The following is a 20,632-nucleotide window of genomic DNA, read 5'->3' as shown; positions in this document are numbered from 1 at the left end:
TGGGGCATTGCTCCCAAGAAATCAGCTCCTTTTACCTGTAAAAAAAAAATACACACAACCCCCCCAACAGTAAAACCCACCACCCACACAACCAACCCCCCAAATAAAACCCTAACTAAAAAAACCTAAGCTCCCCATTGCCCTGAAAAAAAAAATCCTAACACTAACCCCCGAAGATCCACTTACCGGGAGAAGTCTTCATCCAAGCGGCAAGATGTCCTCAACGAAGCCGGCAGAAGTGGTCCTCCAGACGGGCAGAAGTGGTCCTCCAGATGGGCAGAAGTCTTCATCCAGACGGCATCTTCTATCTTCGTCCATCCGGAGCGGGTCCATCTTCAAGACATCCGGCGCGGAGCATCCTCTTCCAACGACGACTACCCGACAAATGAAGGTACCTTTAAGTGACGTCATCCAAGATGGCGTCCCTTAGATTCCGATTGGCTGATAGAATTCTATCAACCAATCGGAATAAATGTTTAGGGTTATTGGTAGTTTAGGTTAGGCTAGGGTTTTTTTTATTTTGGTTGGGCTTTTTTTTGATAGGGCTATTAGATTAGGTGCAATTAGTTTAAATATCTTGTAATTTGTTTTTTTATTTTCTGTAATTTAGTGGGGGGGGTTGTGTAATTTAGCTAATTGTATTTGATTTATTTAATTGTATTTCAGTTAGGTTATTTATTTAATTGTAGTGTAGTGTTAGGTGTTAGTGTAACTTAGGTTAGGTTAGGTTTTATTTTACAGGTAAAGTTGTATTTATTTTAGCTAGGTAGTTATTAAATAGTTAATAACTATTTAGGAACTATTCTACCTAGTTAAAATAAATACAAACTTGCCTGTAAAATAAAAATAAACCCTAAGCTAGCTACAATGTAACTATCAGTTATTTTATAGGTAAGTATTTAGTTTTAAATAGGAATAATTTAGTTAATGATAGTAATTTTATTTAGATTTATTTAAATTATATTTAAGTTAAGGGGGGTTAGGGTTAGATTTAGGTTTAGGGGTTAATAAATTTAGAATAGTGGCGGCGGCGTTTGGGGCGGCAGATTAGGCGTTAATAAATGTAGGTAGGTTGCGGCAACATTGGGGGAGGGAGATTAGGGGTTAATAAATATAATGTAGGTGTTGGCGATGTTGGGGGCAGCAGATTAGGGGTTAATAAGTGTAAGATTAGGGGTGTTTAGACTCGGGGTTCATGTTAGGGTGTTAGGTGTAAACATAAATTTTGTTTCCCCATAGGAATCAATGGGGCTGCGTTACTGAGTTTTACGCTGCTTTTTTGCAGGTTTTAGACTTTTTTTCAGCCGGCTCTCCCCATTGATGTCTATGGGGAAATTGTGCACGAGCACGTACAACCAGCTCACCGCTTACTTAAGCAGCACTGGCATTGGAGTGAAGTGTGGAGCTCAATTTTGCTCTACGCTCACTTCTTGCCTGTTAGCGCCGGGTTGATAAAAACCTGTAATACTAGCGCTGCAGGTAAGTGAGCGGTGAGAATAACGTGCAAGTTAGTACCGCACCCCTATTACCGCAAAACTCGTAATCTAGCCGTTTGTTTTTTAAATATCTAAACAAAGTCTTAGAGTGATTCTAGAAACAACTACACATATTTTTAGTGGCAACCATGCAACACGTTTTATATATAAAAGTCTGTACAAAAATGTCATAAAAGAGTAAACTTATCTAGTTTGTATTATAGTCGTATGCTTATCCCAGGTATTGTTGAAGTTCCCCACAGTGTTTGTCATTACCCCCCCAATGCAAGTTTATTACAATAATCATCCTCCCTTTCTGTGAAGAAGTGATTGCACAAATTACTCCTGAACCTACTACTACTTGAGATCATGACCCCTTGTTCTTGAATTTTTCTTTGTTTTTTTTTTAAATACTCACAGCCTCAGCTTTACTAAGCCCCTTAAAGGGACAGTTAAGTCATAATTAAACATTCATGATTCGGACAGAGCATACTATTTTAAACAACTTTCCAATTTACTTCTATCATTTAATTTGCTTTCTTCGTTATTTATCCTGTGTTGAAGAGTTTATCTAGGTAAGTTCAGGAGTAGCAAAGGTGCTGGCTTTTGATTGGTGGCTGCACATAAATGCCTATTGTCATTGGCTCACCCCATGTGGTTAGTTAGCAACCAGTAATAGATCACTGCTCCTTTAACAAATGCAACAAGGATAATTAAGCAAATTTGAAAATAGAAGTTAACAGGACATTTGTTTAAAATTGTATGTTCTACCTAAATCATAAAAGAAGAGAGAGAGAGTCTAATGTATAAATAAAAAATAATAATTTAATGTCCCTTTGAGAATAATCTAATTGTTTTTTGTTCTTTAATATCTAGTGTCATTTTCAAGCACCGTGTACTGGTGAAGGCAAGACTGGGTCAGAACTTTTTTATGGATATCCAGAAGTTCAAAGATGAAAGTGAAGACTATCTATCTTACATATGGCATCTTGTTGCTCTTACTGCTGAAAATACAAATGAACAGCTAGCTTGCTATCAAAATGCAATTGATGCACTTCAGGTTTGGCAAATATATATATATTCCATTTATTTGTGCCTGCGGTTTCAAATGATAGGATGAAGTGAGTTTAGAAAGACAATTTCTTCAGCTTGTTGTACACAACAGACCTGGGAGTTCTACAGAGCAGTGGTCGGTTTCTATGCTTTTATTATGAATTCTATCCTAATGTATTTTTATACTAGATTTTCTCAGGGCAACAAGAAAGGGGGGATTGGTATCCTTCCATCTCCCTTTAAGATGAGTAAGGGGTCATAAGAACAAACTTGATTAAATTTCCCCCTTGCTCCATTTGCCAACCCTCCTTTATTAGTGACAGTTTTCCTATTATACTCACATTTAGGTTGGGATTCCTATAGTTTCTTGTTTACTGTTTTAAAAGCATTTAAGTGATCCATGATAATTATGTCTATTTTCCAAAAATATATACATCTTTCTAGTCTTATTATTTTTTTAAACTAGGATTTTGTTAAAATAAGCCAGATTGTACTGAATGGGTGTAACTAGAACCAACTAACCCTGCAGAAAGTTTTAAGTTATCCCCCAGGCCCCCCCATTCCCAACAGCAGAAAGTTAATTTAAAACATGGTTATGTGATATTCATGTTTTGGACATTCTTGGACACATTGAACCTTTAGTTGAATGTGCCTTTATCCTGTGCACTTCAACCAGTTAGTCCCCCCTAGAAATGTGGATCCTATACCAACTGGTATCCAAACTAAACTACAACAGTATGAAACGCTTAAAAACTCTTGCTGGTACCAGGACTTTTTTAATTCGCCTCTAAACATAGAGGTGCAGTCATAACTTTCTTTATATGAGTTACAAAACCATACATACCATCCTCATACATTCACCATTTAGTTTCAGCAGTGATTTAACCACTTGATTTCCTTAAACAAACACCAGTCACATTTAACATTTGATTCCTGTATCACACAAGTTAATTAACGGTATAAACCAATGCTGTTCAACACACTTGGAGCAGCGATTTAACTTCTTAAGTGCTGAGAACACATTTGGAAGTGCTTTATTGAATTGACTACCCCTACCCGAGTGATATGCTACATTTGGCAGTGGTGTGCACAGGGAATTAAAGAAGATGCTAAGGAGGAGTACGAGATCACTAAGCATGGCTGCTGCATAAGTTTGCAGCCAGGTGGAAAAGATGATCAGCTGTTCTGGTCTCGAAGAGAAGGTATGTGGCTGTGAGCCACGCATCTGTCCACAGAAAGCAAAGCCAGAGTATTTTATCAGTTGCAAGGTAATTGCTGAATCCTGGATTAAAGGGGCATTTCAGTTGAAGTACACATCAGCACATTTCTATTTCACTTAGAAGTTTTGCATATATTTTATTAACCAAACTTAATTTAAGTAAAAGCTGACATAAGTGTTGTGCTGAAAAAACATCTCCGCCAACTAAGAGGCAGTGGCGTTAAAACATCCCAGGATGATTTGTCTGGGAGGATTGACAAGCTCTCACAATTGGTTGCACAAAAGCAGGAGGCGGGGCTGCAAGCTATTTCAATGATAAATTGAGGCGGTGAATGCAGCTTGTTCAGCCCAAACACAAGTAGACAGCATACTGCAGCGAATGCAGCTGTTTCCGTAAGAGCCTTCAGGCTCGCCAGAAACATAAGTTAAGAAGCAGAGGTCGTAAGACCGCTGCTCCTTAACTCGTCCACCACCTCTGAGGCGGCGGACAGCAATAATCCCGATCCAATATGATCGGGATGATTGACACCCCCTGCTAGCGACCAATTGGCCGCAAATCTACAGGGGACAGCATTGCACAAGCTTTTCACAAGGAATGCTTGTGCAATGATAAATGCAGACAGCATAGGCTGTCGGCATTTATCGATGTGGGGCAGACATGATCCACTATAGTGGATCATGTCCGCCCGCACATTGATAAATCGGCCCCTAGGAATATTGGATCTAGATTGTATGAGGCACAATTACGTTTCAACAATATAGCCATTGAAAATGTTACCGTCAACATTTGTCCGATAATAAAACTGATGCTAAATTATTATGTCTGCAGTAATATCTCTTTGATGATATGATATTGGCTTAAATATTGACAGCGTTATATGTTACACTTGAAGATTATGGTTGAGGTTATCCTGTGGTGATATTAGTTAGGTCACACTATTATTTGTGGCTAAAAATACTATTCTACCTTTGATCACAGTTTCTGTATATAAAAAAAATGTTTATGTAATATTTCCTTTCACAGAAACCAGAAAATGAGTGGCAGAAAGTTGATTACTTGATGGAATTTGCAGAATGGCTGTACTGCAACCAATTTCCTATTAGAGATGCCCTTAATCAGCTTGACTGGGCCGTAGATATTTTACTTCAGATGAAATTTTCAAATTATGCTGAAGAAGGTAAAATTCAAACCAGTTATAGCTTCTCTGAACACATTTTACTTTGTTCTGATGTTTAGCTGATTTTGTTTATTGCGATCCGTGCATCTGGTTCCTTTTTTCTCCAAATAGATAAGAGTCAAAAGGCGAAGCTGAAGGCCAGAAAAAAATCTTCCATGCATAAAGATCAAAGAAATGATGAAGATACAGAGGCTACCAAGAGTGAAGATGGCGACACTTTTAACATTTCCCATAATGCTTTTGAAGATTTAAGGAATGTGAGGCAGCTGGAGACATTGGTTCGAGCTTACACATTAATGGCAGTTATTTGCGGTCCCAGTTCACCTTATCATGAACAACATTGTCTAATGGCATATGCTTATGTTATGCGCATTTGGAAAGTAAGTTAATTATATGTCTATTTCATATTTTGCTTTTGCATTAGTGCTTTACGAAGTATTTAAAATTTATTATTTTTTATTGGTCTAAAATGCTAAATAATGATATAGATAAAATTGTCTTTTATTTATTTTTGTACATTGTTTAAACAAAACACTTATTTTTGTAGTTTATGTAACTATTATAAATTTGTATCTATTATTATTTAATGTGACATTAAAATCCATATAATAATAAATGTAATTTAGATTAGTGTTGTTTATTATAGTGAGTTTTTATAATGCTTTTAAATTCTCATAGCCATTTTTGTAAAGCAACAAATATAAAACATGCAAAGTTGCATTATAAAGTTTCAGATTGGAGTTCTACAGCTGCTTACGGTGGTCAATCATATAAAAGGGATCTAATAGTCGAACCTGAGTGCAGTTCAGTTTTAAATAGAAGTATTGTTGTGATAAACATCTGTTAAAGGGACATGAAACCCAACATTTTTATAATTCAGATAGAGAAAACAATTTTAAAAGTTTCCAATTTATTTCTATTATTAAATTTGTTGATGAGATATCTAGGTAGCGCACACATGTCTGGGGCACTACATCACAGGAAATGGTGCTGCCACCTAGTGTTCTTGGTATTGTATAATATTGTTGCAATACTGCTGCCATAAATTACTGCAGTTAACACTGCTGAACATACCTTACTGCTTTTCAGCAAAGGATAACACGAAAACAAAGAACATTTGATAATAGAAGTACATTGGAAAGTTGTTTTAAATTGTATGTTCTATCTGAATCATGAAAGGAATTTTTTGGGCTTTTTGTCCCTTTAATAAAAATATAATGCAAAAATGATTCTCATGCACATTTCAAGTTTGGCAATTGTGTCTCTTTATTAAAGGTTGCACCATGATGTGTCAAATAGCACTGTTCTAAATGTAATACTACTTCATCATTAAAAGGAGGGATATCTAAAATGTCTATAAGTGCATTTATATGTTGATTATAATCATTTTTGCAATATATTTATAATAAGAAATCGTTTTAGATGTATATACACGCATCCATTACGTTCAAATGAGGGGCCTGCTCACAGAGCCAAGATCTAGTCAGTTTGGGGGTTCGGGGCAATTAGCAGTCATTAATTGCAACAATAACAGGCAAAATAATAATGTATATTGCATCTTTTACTAGGCTTTCATCATTTTATGAGACTCTTACATTGTGGTTAATGTCCCTTTAGTGGGACAGTGACATGACCTTGTAAAACTGCAATTAATAATGCATATTTTAGCTAAAGGTTTGTGAAATGTGTTTTATGTTTCATCTTGTGCAATCGTGCAACCTATTGCTTTTGTTTGCTCGTGAAATAACTACGGATGGCAGGCAAACTGTTATACATTCGCTATGACAGAGCTGTCAGTGTTGCCTGTCATACGTATGTAGGTATATTTGTTGTAGCACACATTTGCCACTAGAGTGATGATTGCCTCTGGGTGCTAATTAATGCTGCCTCGTGCTGCAAATATAGGGATTCCAACTAATACCTTGAATTAAACAAAACAGGTTTTGTTTGGGAGTTTTTCTTTTTGTCTATTTAAGGATCGGTTACATTCTCTTGGCAATTTTGTTCTATGAAGATTGTTTTTTTTTCAGATTTGGTGCCCGGCTACTGCTGTGTAAGCTTGTTGCAAACAATTTCAATAAATACATTAGATGTGCAGTTGATAGAATTATTAATTAGTATCAAGTCTGCCAGTACCAATTGCGCTTTACGTAGCATTTAAGTAGAGGTGTAAAAAAAAGTAGTAGCAGCCTATGTTATAAATATACATACAGAAAGAGAAGCAGTCTGCCAGGAACGAACAACAGCTCAATGGCTTGTTCTATGTCCCGGTTAACACCTGGGAGTTTTTGCCCAATTGTGCTTTACACAGGAAAACTCTCCTGAAGTATATCAGTCTGATCCCGCCTAACAAGGTCAGTCCAACACTGAAATACCAGACAATTCTTCTCTGAACAAGGGAAACGGCAACCCCAGACGATTGTTTCGGCCTCGTTTGGGCCTCCTCAGTGAGGTGCACTCATATCCCTCTAAGCACATTGGGCAAGGAGTCCACGTCTTGTTTCTCCCATAACCCTTAGGGAGACTTTCCCCAGGGTCATAATAATACAAATTCAAACAGAAAGAGAAGCAATCTGCCAGGAACGAACAACAGCTCAGTGGCTTGTTCTATGGCCCTATTAACACCTGAGAGTAGCTTATTTTTGCCCAATTGTGCTTTGCACAAAGGAAAACGGTCCTGAAGTATATCAGTCTGATCCCGCCTAACAAGGTCAGTCCAGCCCAGAAATACCAGGCAATTCTCCTCTTAACAAGGGAAAACGGCAACCCAAACAATCATTTTGGCCTCTTTGGGCCTCCCTTTCGGGGCTGGACTGACCTTACTTGGCGGGATCAGACTGATATACTTCAGGAAAGTCCTCCTCTGTGAAAGCACAACTGGGCTAAAAGAGGCTGCTCCGAGGTGGTAACTCGCCATAGAACAAGCTACTTCGCTGTTGTTTGTTCCTGGTAGAGCGCTTCTCTCTTTGTATGTTATAAATATGTTTGAATTAATTTTGACCTGTAGATAAGCAGCCAGCAAGCTCCTTTTATTTTACCAGTTGAAATCTGTTACACCAGCTGCTGGTTTACGCCCCACATGATTGACACCATCTGAACCAAATACGTTTATCTTGGTCTCATCGGACCACAGGACATGGTTCCAGTAATCCATGTCCTAAGTCTGCTTGTCTTCAGCAAACTGTTTGCGGGGTTTCATCTTTAGAAGAGGCTTCCTTCTGGGACAACAGCTATGCAGACCAATTTGATGCAATGTGCGGCATATGGTCTGAGCCCTGACTGGCTGACCCCCCACTCCTTCAACCTCTAGAGCAATGCTGGCAGCACTCATATGTCTATTTCCCAAAGACAACCTCTGGATATGATGCTGAGCACGTGCACTCAAATTCTTTGGTCGACCAAGGCGAGGCCTGTTCTGAGTGGAACCTGTCCTGTGAAACCGCTGTATGGTCTTGCCCAACTTTTTAGTGACCAGTATGAGAGAGTGTGAGAGCGATAACACTAAATTTAACACACTTGCTCCCCATTCACACCTGAGACCTTGTAACACTAACGAGTCACATGACACTGGGGAGGGAAAATGGCTAATTGGGCCCAATTTGGACATTTCTACTTAGGGGTGTACTCACTTTTGTTGCCAACGGTTTAGACATTAATGGCTGTGTGTTGTTATTTTGAGGGGACAGCAAATTTACACTGTTATACAGGCTGTACACTCACTACTTTACATTGTAGCAAAGTGTAATTTCTTCAGTGTTGTCACATGAAAAGATATAATAAAATATTTACAAAAATGTGAGGGGTGTACTCACTTTTGTGGGATACTGTATATACAAATCCCTAAATCTGTTATTCTCAGATTCATATATGTATAAGCTGTTTGATAACATAAATATTGTGTTAATGACATAACATATTGTTCTTTAATATTCCAAAATCCAAACTATTCTGAAATCCAAAACTTTTCCGGTCTGAAGCATACAATATATATATATATATACTCAAACCAAGATATTCACTGATGTAGGGCAGGATAAACAATCCAGTGGGCTCATATCAAGTAGCAGAAGCCCTATCCACTGTAGTGTATGAGTATAAACCAATAAGGGGTGTCAAAGAGTCACTGAATTAGGTTAAATGCCCCAATCCACGTACAGACAGATCAAAGAAATATTTTAAAAGTTCAATACCCTTTTCTGTGTCCCATCGGTAATACACATGCGGCAGCCCTAATGACAAAAAGCTAGCACGGTCATACAACCTGGGCACTCACCGCTACCTGCTTCTCTGGGACCGCTCCAATATCCCTTAGCAGTTTGGGAGCCTTTGGCGTCCTGTGCCTGAAACGGGCTCCCTTTGATCTGTCTGACGATCAGCACACAATACAGCTTCACACTGGGTCCAAAGTTTTAACAGCACTGTTTCCCAGTATTAAAAGATGCAAAGGAACAGTTCAAAACGCAGTGATGCTGTTAAAAACAGTTTCTTTATTTGGCACCTCTTTAAAATACATCCATGGGGTGCACTGAGATCACAAAGATCACAAAGGCAAGCAGCAATGATCCGCGAACATAGCTGATTACGGCTGAATAGCCGAAACATGTTAGCGGATCATTGCTGCTTGCCTTTGTGATCTTTGTGATCTCAGTGCTCCCCATGGATGTATTTTAAAGAGGTGCCGAATAAAGAAACTGTCGGCTAGATTACGAGTTTTGCGTTATGAGTGAAAAGCCTCATAACGCTGCTTTTTCACTACCGCCGGTACTACAAGTCTTGCAGGTATAGGTGTACCGCACACTTTTTGGCCGTAACGCAACGTAACTACCGCACCTTTCAAAAAGTCCTTGTTCAATGTGACTTCCATAGCGCCGGTATTACGAGTTTTGCCTGGGAGGCCAAAAAGTGAGCGGTACACCCTATACCGTCAAGATTTGTACCGCCATCTAAAGTCAGTAGTTATGAGTTTTATGTTACAAATCTGTAGCATGAAACTCATAACTAAAGTGTTATAAAGTACACTAACCCCCATAAACTACCTATTAACCCCTAAACTGAGGCCCTCCTGCATCGCAAACACTAAAATAAAATTATTATTCCTAATCTGCCGCTCCGGACATTGCCACCACTATAATAAACATATTAACCTCTAAACTCCCGCACTCCCGCATCGCACACACTAGTGAAATATTATTAACCCCTAATCTGCCGCCCCCAACGTCACCGTCGCCACTATGCTAAAGTTATTAACCCCTAAACCTAACCCTAAGTCTAACCCTCACACCCCTTAATATAATTAAAATAAATCTAAATAAAAATTACTATCATTATCTAAATAATTCCTATTTAAAACTAAATACTTACCTGTAAAATAAACCCTAAGATAGCTACAATATAACTAATAGTTACATTGTAGCTATTTTAGGTTTTATTTTTATTGCACAGGCAAGTTTGTATTTTTATTTTAACTAGGAACTAGTTAGTAAATAGTTATTAACTATTTACTAACTACCTAGTTAAAATAAATACAAATTTACCTGTAAAATAAAACCTAACCTGTCTTACACTAACACCTAACATTACACTACAATTAAATCAATTACATTAATTAAATACAATTAACTAAATTACAAAAAAACAAACACTAAACTACACAAAATAAAAAATAAATTATCAAATATTTAAACTAATTACACCTAATCTAATAGCCCTATCAAAATAAAAAAAGCCCCCCCCCAAAATAATAAAACCTCTAGACTAAACTAAACTGCCAATAGCCCTTAAAAGGGCCTTTTGTGGGGCATTGCCGCAAAGAAATCAGCTCTTTTACCTGTAAAAAAAAAAAAATACAAACAACCCTCCAACAGTAAAACCCACCACCCACACAACCAACCCCCCCCCCCAAACATAATCCTATCTAAAAAACCTAAGCTCCCCATTGACCTGAAAAGGGCATTTGGATGGGCATTGCCCTTAAAAGGGCATTTAGCTCTTTTCCATTGCCCAAACCCTAAGCTAAAAATAAAACCCACCCAATAAACCCTTAAAAAAAACCTAACACTAACCCCCGAAGATCCACTTACAGTTTTTGAAGACCGGACATCCATCCTCATCAAGCCGGTAGAAGTCTTCATCCAAGCAGGCAGAAGTCCTCAACGAAGCCGGGAGAAGTCTTCATCCAAGCGGCAAGAAGTGGTCCTCCAGGCAGGCAGAAGTCTTCATCCAGAGGGCATCTTCTATCTTCATTCTTCCGACACCGAGCGGCTACATCTTCAAGACATCCGGCGCGGAGCATCCTATTCTGTCGATGGCTACTGAAGAATGAAGGTTCCTTTAAGGGACGTCATCCAAGATGGCATCCCATGAGTTCCGATTGGCTGATAGAATTCTATCAGCCAACCGGAATTAAAGTTGAAAAAATCCTATTGCAATCAGCCAATAGGATTGAGCTTCAATCTATTGGCTGGTCTTCAAAAACTGTAAGTGGATCTTTGGGGGTTAGTGTTAGGTTTTTTTAAGGGTTTATTGGTTGGGTTTTATTTTTAGCTTAGGGTTTGGGCAATGGAAAATAGCTAAATGCCCTTCTAAATGCCCTTTTCAGAGCAATGGGGAGCTTAGGTTTTTTAGATAGGATTTTATTTGGGGGGTTAGTTGTGTGGGTGGTGGGTTTTACTGTTGAGGGGTTGTTTGTATTTTTTTTTTTGCAGGTAAAAGAGCTGATTTCTTTGGGGCAATGCCCCGCAAAAGGCCCTTTCAAGGGCTATTGGCAGTTTAGTTTAGGCTAGGGGTTTTTTTTGTTTTGTTTTTTTGGGGGGGGGCTTTTTTTGATAGGGCTATTAGATTAGGTGTAATTAGTTTAAATATTTGATAATTTAATTTTTATTTTGTGTAATTTAGTGTTTATTTTTTTTGTAATTTAGTTAATTGTATTTAATTAATGTAATTGATTTAATTGTAGTGTAATGTTAGGTGTTATTGTAAGACAGGTTAGGTTTTATTTTACAGGTACATTTGTATTTATTTTAACTAGGTAGCTAGTAAATAGTTAATAACTATTTACTAACTAGTCTACCTAGTTAAAATAAATACAAACTTAGCTGTGAAATAAAAATAAAACCTAAGATAGCTACAATGTAACTATTAGTTATATTGTAGCTAGGTTAGGTTTTATTTTATAGGTAAGTATTTAGTTTTAAATAGGAATTATTTAGGTATTAATTGTAATTTTTATTTAGATTTATTTTAATTATGTTAAAGTTAGTGGGTGTTAGGGTTAGGGTTGGGGTTAGACGTAGGGTTAGGTTTAGGGGTTAATAACTTTTGTATAGTGGCGGCGACGTTGGGGGCGGCAGATTAGGGGTTAATTAGTGTAATGTAGGTAGCAACAACGTTGGGGCGGCAGATTAGGGGTTAATAAGTGTAATGTAGGTGTCAGCGATGTTGGGGGCGGCAGATTAGGGGTGTTTAGACTCTGGGTTTATGTTAGGGTGTTAGGTGTAACATAACTTTTCTTTCCCCATAGGAATCAATGGGGCTGCGTTACGGAGCTTTACGCTCCTTTATTGCAGGTGTTGGTCTTTTTTTTAGCCGCCTCTCCCCTTTGATATCAATGGGGAAATCGTGCACGAGCGCGTAAAACCAGCTCAAAGCAGCGCTGGTATTTGTGTGCGGTATAGAGCTCAACGCTGCCATATTGCCTGCTAACGCCGGGTTTTTGCAAACCTGTAATAGCAGCGCTATAGGGAGGTGAGCGGTGACTATAACTTGCAAATTATTACCGAGCCGCTCATAACGCAAAACTCGTAATCTGGCCATGTGTTTTTAACAACATCATTGTTTTTTGAACTGTTCCTTTGCATTATATATATATATATATATATATATATATATATATATATATTCATTATAGCCTTTTCCAGTCAAACACCTTGTCATATACCCTATAGCTTTTAACCCTTATACATTTTTTATTAGAAACTGCATATATGAGTGTAATACTTTATTTTAATGTACTTATGTTTTGTTTGGTGCACATTTTTATTTTTTACGCCTTACATTTTACACCAGGTTTTCAGTCACGCTAACCTGACTAAGCATTATGTTTATGCTTGAGCGCACCCGTTTACTGTACTGTTTGTGCTACAGCTGATACTATGGCCTGAGGAATTTTCCAATTTGTTATTAGCTCCTAAAGGAAGAAGGATACTTAATAGTTATGTTGTACATTGTCTTATAGGGATATCAAAGTGCAAACAGAAAATGCTCTAGTATGTTAGAGCATTTAATTTTATCATTCCACTATTGCTTGTCAGAGTAGCAATACACTACTGGGAAAAATCTTGTGAGCCAATGACAGAAGGCATATGTGTGTAGCCACCAATCGCTAGCTAGCTCCTGCACCTACCTAGGTATGTTTTTCAACAAAGATAGCAAGAGAGTGAAGTAAATGTGATAAAAGTAATATTTCTTAAAATTGTATGCTATGGGGCATATTTATCATGGTCCGTATGGAGCTTGATGCCCCTTGTTTCCAGCGAACCTTCAGGCTTTTCTGGAAACAGAAGTTATGAAGCAGCGGTCTAAAGACCGCTGCTCCATAACTTGTCCGCCTGCTCTGAGACAGCGGAGAGAAATCAACCCGATCAAATCTGCAGGGGGCGACATCGCACCCGCAGTTCACAAGAACTGCTGGTACAAAGATAAATGCTGTCAGCGTATACTGTCAGCATTTATCAATGTGTAGCGATGTGCAGCGGACCTGATACTTCATGACCGCTTGCACATTGATACATATGCCCCTATATCTGAATCATAAAAAGTTAATGTTGACAGTTATGCCCCTTTACTTTGGTTACAATTGTATATATTTTGTACATATTTTATTTAAAAAAATACACTTCAGAATGTTATTTATACTTTGCTTTGAGCGTCAATTTATTTATATGATTTATTGCAGGTGTCATTGACAGCAGCAGGGAGTTTTATTAAAACTTCACAAAAAAATCCCCCACCACCTCAAAACCCACAGTCTGCGTCATCACAAAAGGAAAAAGGCAAAAAAGACGTAAAAGAGGTAACAAAACATTTATATAAGCATTTTAAATTACGCTTTGAATGAAAGGTATGCAGTATTGCAAATGGTTTTGAAAAGCTTATTTAAAGGGACAATACAGTTACAATTAAACTTTACATCTGTTGTCAATTCTCCTTCGTTCACTTGGTATCCATTGTTAAGTAATCTTAGGTGAGCTCAGGAGCGTGCACGTGTTTATAGCCATGTAGTAGCAATGTTTGCAACAATGTTTATAGCAATGTTATACATAGATACAAATATTACTGCCATAGACTGCTATAGACATGTGCACACTCCTAAGCTCCTATCGGCCTACCTATCTTTACACTTCAACAATAAATTAGCCCTTAGAGGTCATAGGAGTGAGTCACACTTCATCATTCTATTTAAAGGGACAGTATACACCAATTTTCATATAACTACATGTAATAGACACTACTATAAAGAAGTATATGCACAGATACTAAAGTAAAAATCTAGTATAAAACCTTTTATACACTTACTTAGAATCTCCAAGTTTAGCACTGTTGATGAGGTTAAGCTGGGACACTCAAACAGGAGCAAGCAGGAATCTGCAGACCTGGGTCTATATCTGATCTATTCTTTTGGGGCTTGGTTAGGGGTCTGAAAATCAGCACAGTGTTAAAAATAAGCAAAACTATACATTGTTACAAAAACACTCCCAGATGGGCTATATAAATGGATTATCTACAAAACATTTATGCAAAGAAAAATTAGTGTCTCTTTAAATGTGTCTACTAGTGTAAAGGGGGAAGTATCTTTTATATTGCCTGTTAATTGGTGCACTAAGTTTGATGGGAACTGTTAGTACCAATAAAATAAAATAGTTTATTGATATTGAGAGTTTTTATTTCCTTGTATGTCTCTGTAAAAACACATCTATAGCATATAAAAAGCACATTGATGTGGTCTGAGATATTGTACCTATGTATAAGCGACTCAACAAATAATGGCCTCTGTTCCAGTCAGTTACAAGAGGCGAGCAAAATGTTTTTTCAGAGTTTTTACTATAATTTCAAATTAAAGTTCATTCCTGTCTATAAGATAATCAGTATAGTATAGTATTTTGGGTGGCACTGCAATTTTTATATTTGTAGTCTCCAGCATCAACATTCCCATCCATAAGAAAATATTTTTCATGCAGCTTTTTGTCATGATTTTTGAAAATCTGTTTTACTCTCTTTCTTACCTTTTTGTAAGGTGGTGAGAGTCTCTGAGTACATTACTCCTGGGATTCAACTCAGAGCCACTAGGAGGAGGAAAAGATTTCCAAAAACTTCAAGAGAATTTCATCCCCCCCAGTTTTAATCTTTGCCTCTCAGTTGGTGGTTGAAGAATTAAGATGCTCCAGATTCTTTTTACAGAGGGTGTTCCTCAGACCGATTTGAGGCCTGTTTTTTTTCCCTCACAGAGCTGCCACAGTAAGACAGAGGGTATTTTGGAGTATAGGGTAGTGACACAATTATTCCCTGTGATGTAGTTAGTCACAAGCCTGCCACAGTTGTCTCAGGGACCGGTCCACTAGCCTCCTTCTATTGGGCCATTGAGATAGTTATTACAGTCTCTTCTGTGACTTACACAGCATTATGTGGTCTTTTCTACTGGAAGCAGTCATTTCTGCAGTAGGTAAGATCAGTAGAATGGGTCTAGTCCAGGCAAGTATATTGTACATTTGCACTGACATAGCCCACAGGCTATTAGCAGGTACATTTTTCACAGTACATCATAGCCAGGGTACAAAGGTTTAGACAGTTTTACTACTCTTATATTATAATCTATGATACTTAAAGTACTTATGAGGACATGTCATGGGTCTGTGGAACTTTTGAAGTGACTGCTGGCCGTTTATTTATTTTTTTATTCAATTTTTATTTTTGGAAAAAAAATCTCCTTTTGGTGATTATTTATTTTATTTCTCCCGTCAGTAGGTGCTCTTTCTATCTTAATATGAGGAGAGTCCACTGCTTCATTCCTTACTTGTGGGAATACAGAACCTGGCGACCACAAGGAGGCAAATACACCCCAGCCAAAGGCTTAAATACCTCCCCCACTCCCCTCATCCCCCAGTCATTCTTTGCCTTTCGTCACAGGAAGATGGCAGAGAAGTGTTGGAAGATTCGGAGTAGTCTCTTATGGAGGGTAGTACTCTTCGGTATGGGATTGTAGTTTTAAGTAGTCTTGTCAGCCTCTCAGTGAGAGCATTGACTAATGTTAGGGTCTGGGGATGCAGGGAGAGTCTTTCTGCGAATCCATCCAGACTCGTATTAACAGCTCCTAAGCAATCAGTGCTGACGAGTTTCACTGCCTGCTTCTATCACTCAAGTCCATGTCAGGTGCAATGCTACAAGACTGTCAAACTTGAGAGGCTTTGTGTCTGTTCCACGGCAGAGATTACGGTAAGATTGTTTCATTTTATCTCATATGATAACGTAAGAAGACAGGGTCACAGTATGACTCTATCTGTATGGAATCATGGATTAATATATCCGGAAGGAGGTTATTGAACAGAGGTGATGAGTGCCCCGGCCATTGGGAGTATAAAGGTGCCATTTATCTTGTTATATTGTCCATCTTAAAAGGGCAAGCTATGGAGGACTCTGATGCGTTATAGGGTACTCCCTCTCTTCCTAAATCTAATACATGTTTTTATTGTGAGGAGGCTACGGTATACCTGCCTGCTCAATTATGTTCCACATGCCTCGATAAGGTAGTTATATCTAAAAAGACAAACATGTTTAGTACCACTGAGCCATCCACCTCTGAGGGGTCTCCATCCCGTGAGGTGCGTTCCCTGCAATCATCTCCTACTACACATGCAGCCTCCCATTGCACTGCTAATCCTCCTTCGGGAGGGGCCCTCTTACCGCCAGACTTTTCTGAACAGTTACAAACGGCAGTGTCTGCGGCCTTCAGGGCTTTACCTCGCCTTGCTAAGCGCAAGCGAGAGGTCAAATATTGCTATCCATCCCAGGGGTCATCTACCAATTTGTTGGATTAATTTGATACTAGATTATCCGCTGATGAACACGCCTCTGATATTTCAGAGGAGGCTCTTTCTGGGTCGGAATCTGCTACCTCTAAACCTCCGGCTGCGGAGGAACCAGACTTTAGATTTAGGATCGAGCACTTACGCTTTCTGTTAAAGTAAGTGTTGGCTACGTTAGAGGTTCCGGAACCTAAATTACCCGAAGAACCTTCTATTCCTAAGCTTGACAAGGTTTATGAGGACATGGTGCCACAGACTTTCCCGGTTCCCGAAAAGATGGCAAATATTATTAAGAATGAATGGGAGAGACTTGGATCTTCTTTTTCCCCTTCTTCTTTTAAGAAATTGTCCCCCGTTCCAGACTCTCAATTAGAGTTGTGGGGGTCTGTCCCTAAGGCTAAGCGCACCACTTTCCCGCTTGAGGATAGTTAGTCGTTTAAGAAGCCCTTGGATAAGAAGCTAGAAACTCTATTAAGAAAAATGTTTCATTATACAGGGTACTTGTTTTAGCCTGCAGTGGCAGTTGCTGCGGTAGCTGGAGCCGCTAACTATTAGTGCGACTCTCTAATAGAATAGAAGATCGAGGTGGAAACTTCCCTCGACAAGATCCAGGAAAGAATTAAAGCCTTGAATTTAGCTAATTCTTTCATCTGTGATGCAAACATGCAGATTGTGATGCAAACAAAGTCGGCATGAAGGGGCGGCCCCCGATCCAGCGTTGGATCGTGTTGGGGGCAGACTATCTCTCTTTGTGGAGGTTTGGTTGGGGGACGTGCAAGACCCTTGGGTTCTAGAGGTAATTGCTCAGGGTTGCAGGATTGGTTTCAAATCTCATCTGCCCAGAGGCAGATTCCTCTTATCAAACCTGTCTTCAAGACCAGAAAAGCAAGAAGCTTTTCTAGGGTGCATGAGGGATCTCTCCTCCCTGGGAGTAATTGTGCCAGTACCTCTATCAGAGAGAGGTCTAGGGTACTACTCAAACCTTTTTGTGGTCCCAAAGAAGGAGGGCACGTTTCACCCGATTTTAGACCTAAAGTGTCTAAACAAGTTTCTGTTGGTTCCATCGTTCAAAATGGAGACGATAAGGTCTATTCTGCCCTTAGTTCAAGAGGGACAGTTCATGACTTGAAGGATGCTTACCCACATGTGCCAATACACAAGGATCACTTCAAGTTCTTAAGATTCACTTTTCTGGACCAGCACTTCCAGTTTGTGGCTCTTCCTTTTGGTCTGGCTACTGCTCCAAGAGACTTTACGAAGGTTCTGGGGGCTCTACTTGCGGTGGCGAGGTCCAGAGGTATTGCAGTAGCGCCATACTGGACTCTCCTCATATTAAGATGGAAAACATAAATTATGCTTACCTGATAATTTCCTTTCTATCTGTATAAGGAGAGTCCACGGCCCCCGTCCGTTTTCTCTGTTGGGTGGACCAAAATGTTTTGTTCTTCTGGCACCATTTATACCCTGATATTTCTCCTACTGTTCCTTGTTCCCTCGGCAGAATGACTGGGGGATGACGGGAGTGGGGGAGGTGTTTAAGCCTTTGACTGGGGTGGCTTTGCCGCCTCCTGGTGGCCAGGTTCTGTATTCCCACAAGTAAGGAATGAGGCTGTGGACTCTCTTTATACAGATGGAAAGGAAATGATCAGGTAAGCATAATTTATGTTTTTATTACTCTGCAATTCCATTTTTGTTCAGTTTTTAGTGAGCAACTTTTCTCCTTAAGACTTAGCCCTATGCATTCACAGTGCACACATTTCCCTTGCTAAGCAGCTTCTTAATCACGAGTCATGCTTCTGTCTTGGCTTATTGTGCTCCATGTAATCAGCAAGGTTAGATCAGCTGAGAAGACTTCTGCAGTGCAGGAGTTACTGTTTTCTTGCTCCCGGGTGGTCTCTATTACTGAGCTCACAGAGCAGCTTTTCATATACAGCAGTGTTAAGCGGTCCTCATATCCTTTAACCGCTTTAAGGGGGTAAGAATTCTAATATTATGTAAGGGTTATTTTTATTTTAACTCTTTCTGCCATAACTGCCACTTCAAGTGTTCTTGCTAAAATACTATTACAGTTTTTCCTGAATGTTGTGTTATTTGAATTATGTTCAGCATTTTGTATGTGGTGTATTACATTTAGATTTAATTGGTATTTATCTGTCTAAACCTATAGTATATTATGGAGTATGCTGGTACTGTCTTTTGCTACCTTAGTTCATTTAGAAATTAGATCCACTTATTATACAGTCCATTTCAAATGTGTAATGTGCAAACTGGTAATTGTTGTAACCCCTGCACAACTTTGCAGTTTCTTGTATGGATAGTCAGGAGATTTGGCCGTCCATATATAGACCTAATGGCCTCTTGACTAAGCAACAAAAATTCCTGATATTTCACAGAAATCAAAATGTATGCTTACCTGAGAAATTTATCTCTTTTGAGTTTGTGAGAGTCCACAAGTTTATTTTATTGTAAGGTTATTTGTAATTTGTATGTTGGCAGTTCTGTTTTTACACCTAATTTCCCTGTTTCTGTCCTTTCCTACCTTTTTTTCCATATCTCCTTTTTGGCTATACGTAAGACTGAGATGGGAGGCATGAAATACTCTTGGAGTTTTGGGAAATCTTATCCTCCTCCTAGTGGCCAGGAGTTGAATCCCAGGAGTAAGGGACTCATGGACTCTCACCACTTCAAAATAAATTAATTTATTAGGTAATAATACATTTAGTTTTTTCACCATGTTCAGTTTACACAATTATTTACAGGTTAAAACGTAATTTAAAAATATAGCTCAAATCCCACTTTTAAACAATTAACCTGGTATACAACTTAATCCATATCATCAGAATATTCATTTCTGATTGCAGCAAAATGTGTGTGTGCTTAAAATGTAATTAGGTAGTTACGTACAAGTCTGTGATTGAATTTGAGTCAATGACTAGCTCACAGAGGCACAGAAGTCACACAACTCTAGGCAAAGTGGTTAAAAATGTCCAAGCCTCCTCAAGTCTCCCACCTCCCGATGCTAGATTAAGTCTTGATTGAACAAGCCTATATGACTAAAATCCATCATTTAGTGCCTGACTGGCTGTCACTAACATCAGTCATTAGTAAGTCTATGGCAGGATTGGACAGGGGACGATGGGCACATGAAATGCTAAGACCCCCTGTACATCATTACAAACAAAGGAGCTGAGTAACCAAACAATAAAACTCTTGTCCTGCCTTCCTGCACCCTTTTTGGCACCAAACGACGTGAATGAATGAACAAATAGATTTTGTCTAGCAATCATTTGTCTGATTTGTCCAATAATGCATGTGGCTGTTTGTGTATCGGCCAGCTTGATGAATTAGCAAAAAGCCCAAATGCACATATCTAGTTTCAAAGTGTATCACAGTTCTTTGGATTAGTATTGTTTGTTTTTTAAACAGTTAATATTCCTGTGGTGAAAAGCCTTTATTTTCTGTTTTATTTTCGTCATAGATAATAACAATGTACTATAACAATTTACTTCTATTATTAAATATGCTTTGTTGTCTTGAAATCCTTTGTTGAAGAGCTTACCTAGGTAGACTCAGGAGCAACAATGCACTGCTGGGAGCTAGCTGGTGGTGAAGCTGTACACATATGCCTCA

At 38.7% G+C, this 20,632-nt stretch overlaps 1 protein-coding gene across 1 annotated transcript in view; it reads left to right on the top strand.

The window, feature by feature from the left end:
* The window catches only part of LOC128644243 (cilia- and flagella-associated protein 46-like), a gene marked incomplete at both ends in the record, with an annotated part of 384,741 nt that overhangs the window by 127,681 nt on the left and 236,428 nt on the right, over positions 1-20,632 (top strand). Inside the window, 4 exon segments of the mRNA XM_053696926.1 lie at positions 2,352-2,535; positions 4,772-4,925; positions 5,037-5,305; positions 13,879-13,995. Coding sequence (XP_053552901.1) covers positions 2,352-2,535; positions 4,772-4,925; positions 5,037-5,305; positions 13,879-13,995 — 724 coding nt within the window.

This window comes from Bombina bombina, unplaced genomic scaffold (assembly GCF_027579735.1).
Source record: "Bombina bombina isolate aBomBom1 unplaced genomic scaffold, aBomBom1.pri scaffold_480, whole genome shotgun sequence".
NCBI classification, from domain to species: Eukaryota; Metazoa; Chordata; class Amphibia; order Anura; family Bombinatoridae; genus Bombina; species Bombina bombina.
The sequence above is the reverse complement of the archived record's forward strand: the minus strand, read 5'-3'. Positions and strand labels throughout refer to the sequence as shown.